The sequence below is a fragment of the Falco naumanni genome, chromosome 8 (genome assembly GCF_017639655.2).
Source record: "Falco naumanni isolate bFalNau1 chromosome 8, bFalNau1.pat, whole genome shotgun sequence".
NCBI classification, from domain to species: Eukaryota; Metazoa; Chordata; class Aves; order Falconiformes; family Falconidae; genus Falco; species Falco naumanni.
Window position 1 is genome coordinate 46,658,815 of NC_054061.1, and position 13,506 is coordinate 46,672,320.

The 13,506-nt window shown below is 56.0% G+C and overlaps 2 protein-coding genes across 2 annotated transcripts; one reads left to right on the top strand and one right to left on the bottom strand.

Annotated features, from left to right (window-relative positions):
* Positions 1 to 1,134: 1,134 nt before the first annotated feature.
* Positions 1,135 to 4,132, bottom strand: EVX2 (even-skipped homeobox 2). The gene is made up of 3 exons (XM_040602651.1): positions 3,709 to 4,132; positions 2,355 to 2,605; positions 1,135 to 1,794 (listed from the first exon to the last, which is right to left on the bottom strand). Exons 1-3 carry the CDS (start codon positions 4,130 to 4,132, stop codon positions 1,135 to 1,137), a joined length of 1,335 nt encoding a protein of 444 aa, XP_040458585.1.
* Positions 4,133 to 11,400: 7,268 nt separating this feature from the next.
* On the top strand, positions 11,401 to 13,161 carry HOXD13 (homeobox D13). Its single transcript, XM_040605030.1, has 2 exons — positions 11,401 to 12,115; positions 12,911 to 13,161. The coding sequence occupies exons 1-2, from the start codon at positions 11,401 to 11,403 to the stop codon at positions 13,159 to 13,161; spliced, it is 966 nt and encodes a 321-aa protein (XP_040460964.1).
* The last annotated feature ends 345 nt before the right edge of the window (positions 13,162 to 13,506 follow it).

Consider the following 13,506-nt stretch of genomic DNA (forward strand, 5'->3'; position numbering starts at 1 on the left):
CCGGGGCGTCCAAGTTACCAAAATGAAAATTGGCAATTGAGATGATAAGAAAGTGGCTTTCTTGTGCGAAATCACTTCAGGTATCAGAGATAACATTAAATAACATACATTCTATGCACCAAGAACAATGTTTTATGTACCAAGTCTCTTATCTGTCTCTTCTAATGACTTCCCTTAGCGGGTTGTTAGTACTTGACAGCAGGTCTCTGTGCGGGGAACTTTTTTCCAATTCCACATTCAAAGGAGGTCCATCAGAGAACATGATTGGCAATTTTCGTCATAATCTGCACATTATTAGCATCAAAATTGACATGGCAGTAACACTGGTGGTTTTTGATGTGCCTTTCTTCAAGTTCAAGGAAGTCCCTCCAGTAGCAGTGGTTTGGTATAGCAGGTCTCAGTTACCCAGTGGTGGCTTTTCAGAGGCAAAGGCGCGATAGAGATGCGTGAGAAATAAATCCAAGAGCCGTTTTTACCGAGAGGAGAGAAAGACGCTGAGAAAAAAAATTAAATTTAGAAAAGTGTCTGGAAGGTACATGCTTCAGGACAACAGCCTACACCTAGAGAGATTCAAGTATTTCCCAGATAGCGTGGATTATGGTAGTTAGAAAGCTTGAGCTTAAAAAACGCCTCTCCCCATCCTGTCAATCTCACACTTCCCTTCCCGTTACTGGCCCGGCCGCAGCGGCCTCATCAGCTGCCGCTCGTCATACAGAAATACGCGAGACATTTCCCATTTAGTCGAACTCAAACCGAAAAAATAATAATATATTAAAAAAAAAAAAAAAAAAAAAAGAAGAAGAAGAAGAAAAGAAAAAAAAAAGGAAAAAGAAGCCAGAAACACATTCCCTTCCGCCGGCTCTCCCTCCCTGCTCCCTCCGGCCCGGCCGCCCTTAGCCCCGCCGAGCCCGGCGCCGGGCAGGGCACGGCAGCGCCCGCCGCGGGCCACCTCCGCGGGGGCGCAGGAGCCGCGGAGCGCCCTCCCCACCGGGCGCCGCGCCCCTCCACGGCGGGGCGGTCAGCGATAAAAAAATAGACGGAACTTTTTGGCCGAGCCCGGGGGCGCCCCCCGCCGCGGTCCTCCCCGACCCCCTCTACAAAACGCCCCCCGCCCCCGGGCCCGGGCCGGGGTAGTTATCTGGTGAGCGGCGCCTCCTCCCGCTGGTCCGGCGAGGCGACGGCGGCCTTGCTGAGCACGGCGGCCGAGTAGGGCAGGAAGCCGCTCTCGGAGCGCTGCCCCGCCGCCGTGCAGGGGAAGTCGGCGGCCGCGGCTCCCCGCGAGCCCAGCGCCGAGGCCGCTGCTGCCGCCGCCGCCGCCGTCTGGCTGCTGTGGCAGCTGAGGCAGGAGCAGGGCGCCGAACCCCCGGGCGGCCCCGAGCCCGCCGCCGCCGCCGCCGCTGCTGCCGCCGCCGCCGCCGCCGAGGCGGCCGCGCTGCTGTTGAGGCCGGCGGCGGCGGCGGCCGGCGCCTGGTAGAGGCCCGGGTGTCGGAAGCTGCAGAGCAGCTCCGGGCGGGAGTAGGGGTGCGAGAGGGCGCGGAAGGTGTCCAGCGGGCGGATGGAGGTGGCGAAGGGCGCGGCGGCGGCCCCCGAGGCGGCGGCGGCGGCGGCGGCGGCGGTGACCCCGACGTGCGGGTAGTAGTGGAGCGGGACGTGGGAGTGGAAGGGGTAGGGCAGGCTGCCCGTGGCCGCCGCGTGGGTCATCATGTAGGTGTAGAAGCTGGGGTCGGCCGGGTGGGGCCAGGACATGGCCAGGCGCTGCCGCTTGTCCTTCATCCGCCGGTTCTGGAACCACACCTGCTCAGGGAGACAAGCACAGCGCGGCCTCAGGTCTGCTCCGCGCCCCGCCGCACCCGCTCCCGCCGCGGATAGCGGCGGGCACCCGCCAGCCGGCCCCCATCGTCGGCGCGGCCCGGCCCGCGGATACATCAGGGCCGCGCCGCCCGCAGGCGACCCCTCTCCAGCCCGGAGCAATCGCCTGTGACCCTGCCCGAGCGGAGCGGTGGGCACTGTCCCCCTCGGCCTGGGGGCACCCCTTCCATCCGAATAAACGTGCCCCCTTCGAGTAGTCCCCTCCCCCCGGCTTTGCCTTTGCGGTATTGACGCGCTCGCTTAACAGCTGCGTTTATTTTCTCTCCCCGTTTCTCTTTAGGCAATACGCTAACGCGATAAAAACCGACGAGGAAAATAAATAATAATAACAGCAACTTCTTAAAAGCAAAAGGAAAGTCCACGGTGCGGAACAGCAAACGAGCACAAGGGATGATGACAGCTGAGGGCCCGGCGCGTCCTGCGGCCGCGGAGCGGGGCCGGCAGCCGGCCGGGGAAGCGGGGCGGCGCGGCGGGGCGCGGCGTACCTTGATGGTGGTCTCGGGGAGGTTGAGGGCGGCGGCCAGCTCGCAGCGCCGCGGCCGCGACACGTAGTTCTCCCGGTAAAACTCCTTCTCCAGGCGGGCGATCTGCTCGCGGGTGAAGGCGGTGCGGTAGCGGCGCACCTGGTCGGCCCCCGCCGCCGAGCCGCCCAACGCGCCGCCGCTGTGCAGGCTGCCGATGGCGGGGGCGGCGGCGGCGGCGGGGGTGCTGGGCGCCGGGCTGCTCTCCGCGTAGCCTGCGGGGCGAGCGCACGGCAATGAGAGCGGGCGGCGGGGCGGCCCCCCCAGACCGCCCGCCCGGCCCCGGCCCTGCGCGCCCGTCCTCAAGGCCGGCTGTCACCCTTACAAATCGCTACTGCTAACGGAATCGATAAAGGTGGATTTTAATTTTTTTAGTAATTTCATAGTCGCATTATGCTCAGGAGATGGGGCGGGTGTGGTGACTGCGGAGCAGCCGAGCCCCGAGCAGAGCGGGCGAGGGCACGGGCCGGGGGCTCGGCGCAGCTCCGCCAGCCTGCGAGGAGTCCGGGCTCGGCGCTAGCCTTTCCCCCGTCGACGGCGGTTCTTATTTTCGTTTGAGACGTACGAAATAAGAGCAGCCATGAAAGCCGGTTTTTTTCCTCTAGCGTTACGTCGAGGATCCCTTCCTTTCTCTGGCACATTTGACAAAAAAGGCATGCACTGTGGCCCCTAGGAAATCCACCGCTCACCTGGCTCCCCCTCCCCAATTACAGCAATAATAGCAACCACCGTCCGTCACCATGCCCCGCAGAGCATGGGGAAGGAGACGGGGCTGTTTCTAACCCCCGGTTACAAGCAGAGGGAAAGTGAACAATGCCCAATTACCCTGAGGTGGACACAGGCGGCACGTTGCATATACACAGAGCAGGGCACACACACAAACACGGGCAGTTTTCTCGCATTCCTCTCTCTCTAATTTAATCTATGCATTTATATACACATACAGACAGCTCGAGAGATGCTGGGAGCTCCAAGAGCGCGAGGAAAAATAAGGAGAAAGCTTTCCCTAAATATGGGTGGGTGGATATTTGTGCCCACATATATTCTGGATATATATCTACATACCAATGGATTTGGACATGCACACGCACACACACACGCACGCACCCGCACAGGAGCTGGCCGGGCAGTGTGTCTCGGCTATCGGGATAGCACAGTAATTGCAATAATATTTTACAGCCTGGAGCTCTGTCTTCGCAGAAGAGAGAGCGCCGGTGCAGAGGCGAGCAACTTTGGCGGTGGCGGTGGCTTTGCTTTGTTTTTTAAAGCCTGTTGGCAAAGTGCGGGGCTTAGATGGAGATGATAAAGGAAGAGTTACCTTTGTTACTGTTTTCCTTCAGCTGGGAGGAAGTCAGGCTGGCTGGGGAGCGGAGCGCGGAGCAGCCCACCTCCACATCACTGTTCATATCTGCCTCTTGAGCAACTTCGGAATAAAGGCTGATTTTCTTCCTGCTTTCCGACGGCGGGATTTCGGAGGAGACGGTGCTTTCACTGCTCGGATGCTGAAGATTGAATAAAGTGTCTATTTCAAATTTGCCTTTGGCGGAGATGTCCCCTATAGCGCTGTGCAGGGAGGCGGCAGTCAGTCTCGGGCTGAGGCGACCACTGTGCGGAGAATTTTCAAGGGCCTCCAGCACCGCATTTCCAGCTGAGTCTGACAAATTCGAGAGCCTTTTGCCAGCTGTAGGGCTGTGCAGCCCTCTCTCCATCAGGATCATCTCTTTTCTTATTCTTTCCATCATCTCAGCTTTATAAAAAATGTCAAAGTTGCAGGGCTGGTCCTGTCCTAATGATGAGCTGCAGCAGGGGCTAATTCACATTCAGCCCGGCAAGTGTCTCTAAATATTATTATCTCTTTTTGAGGGAGGCGTAAAAATTGTAGGATGCCAAAGCGAGGGAATGACTGGTCAAAATGACCCATACATCCTTTCTAGCCCGAAATGTCATTCATCAAAAAGTGGTGCTCGTCATTAAGGTACGAATGACGCTGTTCGAATAATCATTTATTGTAACAGGTTTATAAGCAAATAAATACAAGCTCCTGTCAGTGGATAATGAAGGCGGCTTCAGAGCAGACAAATATATCCAGGTGGAAAGAAAGAAAGACAAGAAGTGAGGAGTAAAGCTCTTGTCCTTAGCTTGATCAGATCTTGCTTGAATTGCTCTGGGGTTTGGCCTCTGGGGTGGAATTGACAGTCTGATTAATAAAATGAGCTGTGCAACATTTCCCCCTTCATTTAGGTGCATCATTATGCTCTGATTTTTGTTTTGTTGCCTTTTAGGTCCTAATGATGCAGCTTCTTTCTCATTTGTCCTCGGACAGAACTACATGCTAAATATTAGATAATGCGTTTCTTTATTATTATTTCTGAGGCGGATTTTACATCATAACGCGAGGAAATGCTGGAAGAGGACCAGAGGACCGAGAACCTCCTGCGGCTGATATCTCTTTACTTTTCCCTCCCATTTCCAGACCACATTAGAACTTTTATTTAGGAATTTACACTGACACCCCTACGCACCCCCTCACACGCGCGAACCTTACGCCCGGACTTTAAAAGACGGCTGCTGCCGGCACGCACCGATTCGAGTGCACCTACAGCGGTTGCCTGGAAATTAGAATATTTATTATGATCTAGTGTATTATAATTCCCATTTTTTTTCGTTGTGTCCTTACATTTGATCTCCTTCTTACTTTCTATAATCTTGCTTATCGACGAAGCTAGCCTGCGATTTTTCTTCCCTCCGGGACAGCACCGGCTGTTGTAGGGTATGATAGCGGGGGAAATAACCGAAGGACATAAAACGCGGCCGTGACTTAAGGCACTCCGCGCCGTGCCATCTCATCCTCCCAGCAATTTTCTCTCCAGCCCTCCGCTTCCTCCCTCCCCACCGCCAATAAAGTCTACACATTTAAAAATTAAAAAATACTGATAGAAACAAGTGATGGGGGGTTATTGCCTACAGGCTTCGAGCGAGCAGAGGCATCACCTCCAGCACCCTCTCTCCAAAGTTACCTGTGGCTCAGTTAGCTCATCCCTCCGCTCTTTGCCAGGTGCCGCGGAGGGCAGCGTCGCCGCGCTGCAGGGGACACGGGCTGCCGCGCTCGGCAGACGTGACAGTCGGAAAGTCTCCCTTCAGTGATAACTTTGCTAGTAATAATGACGCTGATGGCAACCATTTAAACGAAGATAAATCCTTTGTCGTTAGCATCTCCAGAGTGCGCTTCGATAGCTGCCCAGCCTTTATTCTCGCCGTAATTTTTTTTCCCCCACATCATCTAGTATTTAAACCCTGGGAATCTGAGTTTCATCGCCCGGAGAAACACCCCAACGTTTCCTGTGATTAAACGCGGGTTTGATTTTTTGCGAGGAGAGCTGTTCCTGCTGTTAGTCACACACATCTCCTAAGTTCTTGTGCTCTTGCTCATGATTCATAGCTCGAAAATGGGATACTTGTCAGATATTTTTTTTTTTAATAACCTGTTAAAAGTCTCCCTAAACATTCCTCCAAATATTTAAGAAACATTCTGGGCGTTGTTTGCAAAACCCAGCTTTTCATTAATGAGCGTTTTATGTCAGCCCTTTGAAATGCGAATTTAGACTGCAGTGTGGTGTCCTGCGTTTTACAGCCCCAAAACCAGACAAAAGTAAATATCAACTTTTCCTTGCCCGCGGGGGCGGTGGCGGAGCGGGCCTGTGCGGAGGGGAGCGGAGCAGGACGCAAGCCGCGGGCCGAGCCGCAGACGACACCCCCGGGGCCCCCGGCCGGGACGGGAGCGGGGGCTCTGCTCTGCCCTGCAGGCGGGCAGGAGGGTGTCCCCGCCGCCGCACCCCAGCTCGTGCTGTCCCGAGCGCGGCCCGGCGGGCGAGGGGGCGCGCAGCCCTGCCAGTGCCGGAGCCGGTGCCGGTGCCCGGAGCCGCCGCTGCCCCAGCCGCACCCAGCTCCGCGGCAGCCGGCGGCCCTGGCTGCGCGGCCGGCGGGGCGGGGCGGAGCGGAGCGGAGCGGAGCGGAAGGCTGCGGCCGGGTTTATTGCTGTCGTTTGGCGCCCTCGTCTGTTTTCATAAAGGCTGTAACGGGGCGAGCATCTCTCCCCCTGCTCTTTCGGAAACCGCAGCCCAGATACCACATCTCCGAGGCACTCGTGTGTGCACACCGCCAAAGCCGGCACAACTTTAGACTCCAGAAATGTTACTGCACGGCTGGGAAGGAGGGGATTTTTTTTTTATTCGGCGTTATACGGAGCTGGTGGAAAGGACTACATGAAAAGCCCCGACGTGAGAAAAAAAAGTGACACGCAGGCGCGGCTATGCATAATCTTTATTAGTGTTACATTATATTTTGCACCTTTTAAATAATACTGATACCTTAGGTTATGTACAACGCCTCTCCAAATATAGCTACATTCATATGCAAATAAATTAACATTTATAAAAGATGTTAATAAACTTCCACTAAGTAGATGTGAGGTGACAAAACCCTTCCCTGCCATGCAGTTAATCAGTTCACCCCAAACCGTCAACTCACTAATAAACTAGTCATCTGACATTTATATTCCCAGCAAACCAGATGCATTTACTACACTGATGTTTATATACATATATATATCTCCAAAAACAATAGCACAGCCTAAAAATCTTTTGGCATATGTTTGCAGTTGTTCAAAATCAACAGTTCAGCCTAAAGATCCTCTGGCATTAGAGTGACATTAGCGTGCAAAGAGGGAGGAGGTTATGGAGACCGACAAAATGTGCAAGGTTTTGTTAGACACTGTTTATTCAGTTTTTCTTGTGTCAGTAGCTGTTTAGGCCTATGGCCAAACTTACTTTCATTTTTACCTTGCAAGTTATTACTCGAGGCATCAAAGAATATTTCAGTGCTTCTTTATTAAATCTTACCCAGGAAAAAAGTGGTCACACAACTTAATTGAAATGAAGTTCGTATTAAATCAGGCAAACAACACCTCGGACAGCTTTTCGCCACTCGGAGCGTGCTTGGGAAGACGGACAGGAATATCTGCTTCCTCCTCCCCGGCGGGGAGGGCTGCTAACAGGGGCCCGGGGCGGCGCGCAGCGCCGGGGTGCTGTAAGCGACAGTGCAAGGTCTGCGGGACGCGGGTCGCCGGGCGGAAGCAGGCGGCGGCGCGCTGGGCGCGGGGCGTGCGGGGCGCGGGCAGTCGCGGCCGGGGGCGCCGGGGGAGCGGGGCCGCCCCAGGGACCCAGCGGTGCGGGGGGGGCGCGCAGCGCCCGCGGCAGGCACGGCGACGCCACCTGGCGGCACTACGGCGGCACTGCGCGGCGGGGCCGCCGGCGCTGCCCGCCCTGCCCGCCGGAAGCCGCCTGGCAGCGCAGCTCCGCGCCCGCGCAGCGCCTGCCTCCGTGTCTCGGCGCGCACCGCGCTCCCGCTCAGTCCCGGCTCTCCCCTCCGCCTCAGGCCGTCGCATACTCATATATATATATATATATATATATATATATATATATATATATATATATATATACACACATGGAGTCTCGGGCCAGTCTCGGGGCGTCTACCTGCATGTTCAGTCCCAATTCTCCGTGAAATATCACCCGCGATCGGGGAAGGACACGAACCTAGCGTGTCCCCGAGTCATGCCGCCCTGGAGCACCGTCCCCCTCTGCGCTGCCCAGGCTGAGATCCCGCGGGCGCTCGCTTTGGGAGGTTAATGATTACATGATGTCTTCTGGGGCTGCCTTTTCACACAAACATGTTTTAATTTAAACGATGAAGCGTGACTCCAGCCGCAAAGCTGCTCGGCCAATGCTTCATTTTCGGTGGCAGCTGCGGCAGGTCGGCGGGCTCGTCCCAGGTCAGGGTCGCCGCGCTGCTTTAGCTCGGAGCTGGGAGTCAGGGACCGGCCAGCACCAGCCCGTGACCCCAGAGCTCAAGTTCAACGCCCGCAGCGCTCAGCCGCCCCTAAGCCCCGCACCAAGGCCTCGCGGGGAGTCCCGAGAAAACTTTCTCCGACTCAAAATGGATTTTTTTTTTTAAGATTGAAGTAAAGAGATGAGAAGCTGTGGCACAGATCTGGAGGAAAAAAATAGTTTAGCAATTTTCCCCGCTTTGCTGTTAAATCTTGTCATTATTGTAACTGGCTTTTTTTTTTTTTTTTTTTTTTTAATAGGGAGAGGGGGAAATGAAAGCTCTTCTGTTCTGTTTAGCCATTAAAAATCCACGCAAGTTAAAAGGTAACAAAGGATCGCAGTGGGCACGGGGGAAGGCTTGGGGGAAGTATAAATCGATTGCTTTTCTCTTCGTTTGCGTTCTCCGTTTTGTTCTGGACGACCTTTTTTTCCCTCCCTACAGCAAACACTAACAAGAGAAGCAACTTCCCAAAGCCACAGTTACCATCGGCAAATTCTGGCGAGGGAGGTGATGAAAAAAGTGGGTTGTTTTTCCTGGGAGAGACCAGCCAGAGGACAGATAGCAAATACTAAAAACCTGTGCTGTAAACTTGAGTGGAGTCCTAACCGTTAAATCATGGCAAATGTATCTGAGGAAATGAGATAATTTCAGAGGAAAAAAATTACTCTTTTTGGGGGGGCAGAACACAGCCACTTTCTGCGGCGATGCTATCCGGCACTTCTGTTACGCAGATTCCCGTGCAATGTGTCAATGGAAAATGCAATGCGGCTCCGCGGGGCGCTGGGCACCGGCGGAGCCGCTGCCGGGGGGAGGCAAGGACTGCCCCGCGGGCAGAGGCCCGGCACGTCGCCCTGCTGCCGCGGAGCGACGTCTCGCTGGGACTGCCCGCCCCGGGCTCGGGCTGCGCCGGGCCGGGGCCGCAGCACGGCGCCCCGCACGGCCCTGGCCGGGGTGCGGGACGCGTCCTGTCACTTGTGAACTGGGCGGATGCTCCCGGAGATCCGACCTTGGCTCATGAGCTCATTATTTTTATTCGTGTGCATAATATCCTGCCGTGCTGTCTTCTACACCCTCCACAAAACGGCTCATTATAGAATTGAAGCTGTCGGTCATAAACCCGCCCAAAGACAGAGTTTTCTGGGACATCGAGGGGCTCTCACTGGAGCAGAGGGCTTGGCAGGGCTGAGGTCCTCTGCGGGCGTCGCTGCGGCTGCACCGTGGTTTGCTTCGATGTAACGGAGTTCAAAAAGCTCCAAAACCCTGAGCTTTAGGTGCTCCTTTCTTTCGGCGGCCTTATTTTCAGTGTCGTGACGAAAGAGAAAATCTGACCGCGTTTTTGCAAGAGGAAACACAACGGGATATGGGAATACGAATGGAAATATGTCCGGAGAAATAAAGTCTCGTTTCTCGGGACTTCAGTGCGTTAGCAGTATTTTCACTAGAAAGCTGCGTGCAGGGACATAAAAGGATGAGAAAGTTGTGCCTCGACAAAGCGTCCTCCTAATTATGTAGGGTTCCATGTCCTGAGAGTAAATACTGATTCAGCTTATGACCGAGTGAAACACGTAATCACGTCTGGCTCACTTGTAAGGTGATTATGAAAGATTAATAGCCATTAAGTGGTTAGAGCTAATGAACGTGAACTCGTGTTTGCCATCCGGTTGTTGCTGTGATTACTGGCACCCGTTTGTCATTCCTCACCCCACTTCCAGAAACTGCCGACGATTATTAGACCCTCTACAAAGCAGGGCTGCGGGACGGAGGCCGCTGCGCGACCTGCCGCGCTACCGCTCGGCCCCTCCGCGCCCCCGCTGCAGCCCAGCGGCCCGGGGGGACCCACCACCGCGGGCCCGGGCTGCTTAGCAAGGGCACCCCCAGCCCCGAAATCGTGTCAGCAATGAGCTTCACCTCCACGGCGGCTGCCTTTCGCCTCCCTTGCGCCTGAGCCTCCGTCGGGACAGTAAACACGGCCCCAGCTATACGCTTTTCAGAGGGCGCGGAGTTTCCCTGTCCTTCCCCGCGGAGCTGCCGCCCTTCCCAGCAACTTGTTGCCCTCCACACCTAAGCGGGTTAAGTGTCTTCAACACACAACCGCGGAACGACAGGAGCCGGCCCAGAGGGGCTGGGGCTGGGGCTGGAGTTGGGGCTGGGACTCGTCTTCGGAGCTTTCTCCATTTCCAGTTCTTCGCTCTCCTGCAATTTCCATCCCGGCTCAGCGGGAGAGTCGAGAGAGACGACAGAAGGATTTGCCACAGTCTTGGGAAGTCACCACCAGAACAGCCGTCAGCATAAGCAAACGCTGCGTTTTAACTAGGCTGCCTTACCACGACATGAACTGACACTGCAAGGGGAAAAAAGCCACATCTAATCAGTGCCAGGTTTCGCATCTTGCGCTGCGCACAGACCCGGTGCCTTTTCCTGGCTGGTAGCAATATCGGGGGGCTAAAGGGGGGTTCTCCCATGGACCGAGAGCTCAGTGGAGCCAGGGGACCCCTTCTCCCCTATAACAAAGCCCTTTTACTCCATACATCTCCGGGAAGGAAGGAGGTGGGGAGGATGGGACACAAAGACCGCGTCGGGTTTTTCCCCCCGCCACAGACACAACAATGAGCTGGGGAAGGTCTCGCTGGGGATCCGGTCAGACCCCTGCCAGCGGCTTCAAAAGGGCCAGAGGAGGACCAACGGTCCGCTGGCCCTTTTGAAGCCGCGGGCAGGAGGAAGGGGGGCATGAAAGCGACGGGGGCGAGGCTGGCCCGGAGGGGCATCACTGCAGCCCGCCCGCCTGCTCAACCCCTCCCCAGCGCCGGGAGCGCGGCGGGGTGGGAGCGGGGCGGCGGGGCGGGGGTGGGAAGGGGGGGGGCGCCGTCGGTGCGGACCGGGGGGCTGCGAGGCGAAAGGGGCAGTGCGGGCAGCTGGAGGGTCACATGTTTCGGCGGCAGCCTATGAGCAGCCCCCCGGGCTGCGGCAAACTAATCTGGAGCCGGCCGCCCCCACCCCCGTCCCCCCTCCCAACCTGGACTTCGTTTTTATAAACGTACCGCCAGGATCCAACCTGTTGGAGGCAAATAACCATTTGCATCATGCCCGGCCGGGGACCCAGCCGCCGCCGCCGCCGCCCGCGATGTGCAAGGCCATGAGCAAAGCAGCGAGCTGGGAGATGGACGGACTGCGCGGCGACAGCAGCGGCGGCGGCGGCGGCGGTGGCGGCGGTGGCGGCGGTGGAGCCCCCGGGCAGTGCCGTAATTTTCTCTCCTCGCCCGTTTTCGGGGCGGCGCACACGGCCCGAGCAGCCGCCGCCGCCGCTGCCGCCGCCGCCGCCTCGGGGTTCGCCTACGCCGGCGGAGGGGAGCGCTCGGGGGCGGCGGCGAGGCCCGATCCCCCGGCCAAGGACTGCCCGGGCTCCGCCGCGCCGGCCGCCGCCCCCGCGCTCGGCTATGGGTATCACTTTGGCAATGGATACTATAGCTGCAGGATGTCCCACGGGGTTGGGATACAGCAAAACGCCCTGAAGTCTCCCCCCCATGCCTCCATTGGCGGCTTTCCCGTGGAAAAGTACATGGACGTCTCCAGTCTGACCAGCACGAGTGTGCCCGCCAATGAAGTCTCCTCCAGGGCGAAGGAAGTGTCCTTCTACCAGGGCTATACAACCCCCTACCAGCACGTTCCTGGGTACATAGACATGGTCTCAACGTTTGGCTCTGGGGAACCGAGACACGAAACATACATATCAATGGAGGGCTATCAGTCTTGGACTCTGGCTAATGGCTGGAATAGTCAGGTTTACTGTGCCAAAGATCAGACACAGAGCTCACACTTTTGGAAATCGTCCTTTCCAGGTACGAGAGGGAGAGAAATGGTCTGAGCTGAACCCCCCCCCCGCGCCTCCGCCGCCTGCCCGTCCCCTCCCCCGCCCCCCGGGCTGCAGGGGCGGCCTGCCGAGGTGGACACGCTGCACAGACACGCACAGAGCGGAGGGAGAGGGGGGACGGTGGATTTTCCTTTTTCCTTCCCCCCCCCCCCCCCCCCCCGAGGAAACCTCACCCTCTGCTTTCCACCCCGCGGGACAGACCCCAGAGCCCCACCATCACCCAGCGCCAGGGCCCCGGACCCCTGTCCCGCGGGCACCAGGACGGCCTCGGGCTCCTTCTCCTGCTGCTTCCCTCGGTGGCCGGGCTCGTACTCGCGGTTGCAGCTTGCAGGACGATGATGGCTCGAAGGCTTGCGCTCCTCTGCCTCTCCGGCTGGCGATTGACCCGGCCTCAGAGCACTTAAGAGACTACGAGTAGTGAGGGCACAGAGGCACAAACCACATGCAAACAAACCCGGGGAAACACACACCAAAGCGATTTGTGTGTGTGCGCTGCCAGGACCGACCTGCTCTCGGCCCCCCGGCCAATGCCCCCGCCGTCCTGCACGCTCGCTAGCGATGCATGCCTGAAAAGTGATGACAGTCCATCAAGGTTTTGGTGCTTGACTAACGCGCAAATAATGTGGCAGTGTAAATAATAATAAACTGTAAACAACCCAGCATTATTTATTTGCCAGTGAAAACCAGTGCCCAACAAGTATTGGTTAAGCTTTAAACGCCTGTAATAAAAATCTAATTTTTCACATAATGTCTTTTACAATAGGAGACGTTGCACTAAACCAGCCCGATATGTGCGTCTACCGGCGTGGGAGAAAGAAGAGAGTGCCGTACACAAAACTGCAGCTTAAAGAACTCGAGAATGAATATGCCATTAACAAGTTCATTAACAAGGACAAGAGGCGAAGGATATCCGCAGCCACAAACCTGTCTGAGAGACAAGTTACCATTTGGTTTCAGAACAGGAGGGTGAAGGATAAGAAACTAGTCTCCAAACTGAAAGACAATGTATCTTGATCTATTAGTTGCGGACAGTGATGGATATATAAACTCAATTTACGACCAGCTAAAGACTTTTGGAAAGACTTGAAAATATATTTAATTTTTTTTTTCCTTCCAGCGGTGGCGAAACTTCGGGAATTGTTTTCCATGAAAGTCAGCGGTTTTCTCTCAGTGGAAGGGAGTGCTGACATATCTTGAATTATAGTTCCGTTTCTTCCTTTTGAAAATAATAATAATATTAATATTAATTATATTTTCTGTTCTTCCCTCTAGGCCAGTATAAACGATTTAAAATATGTTGAAGGGTTACAGTTATAACTTTCTTAAATGCTTAACTCTTTAGGGGTTTTTCTGTAAATT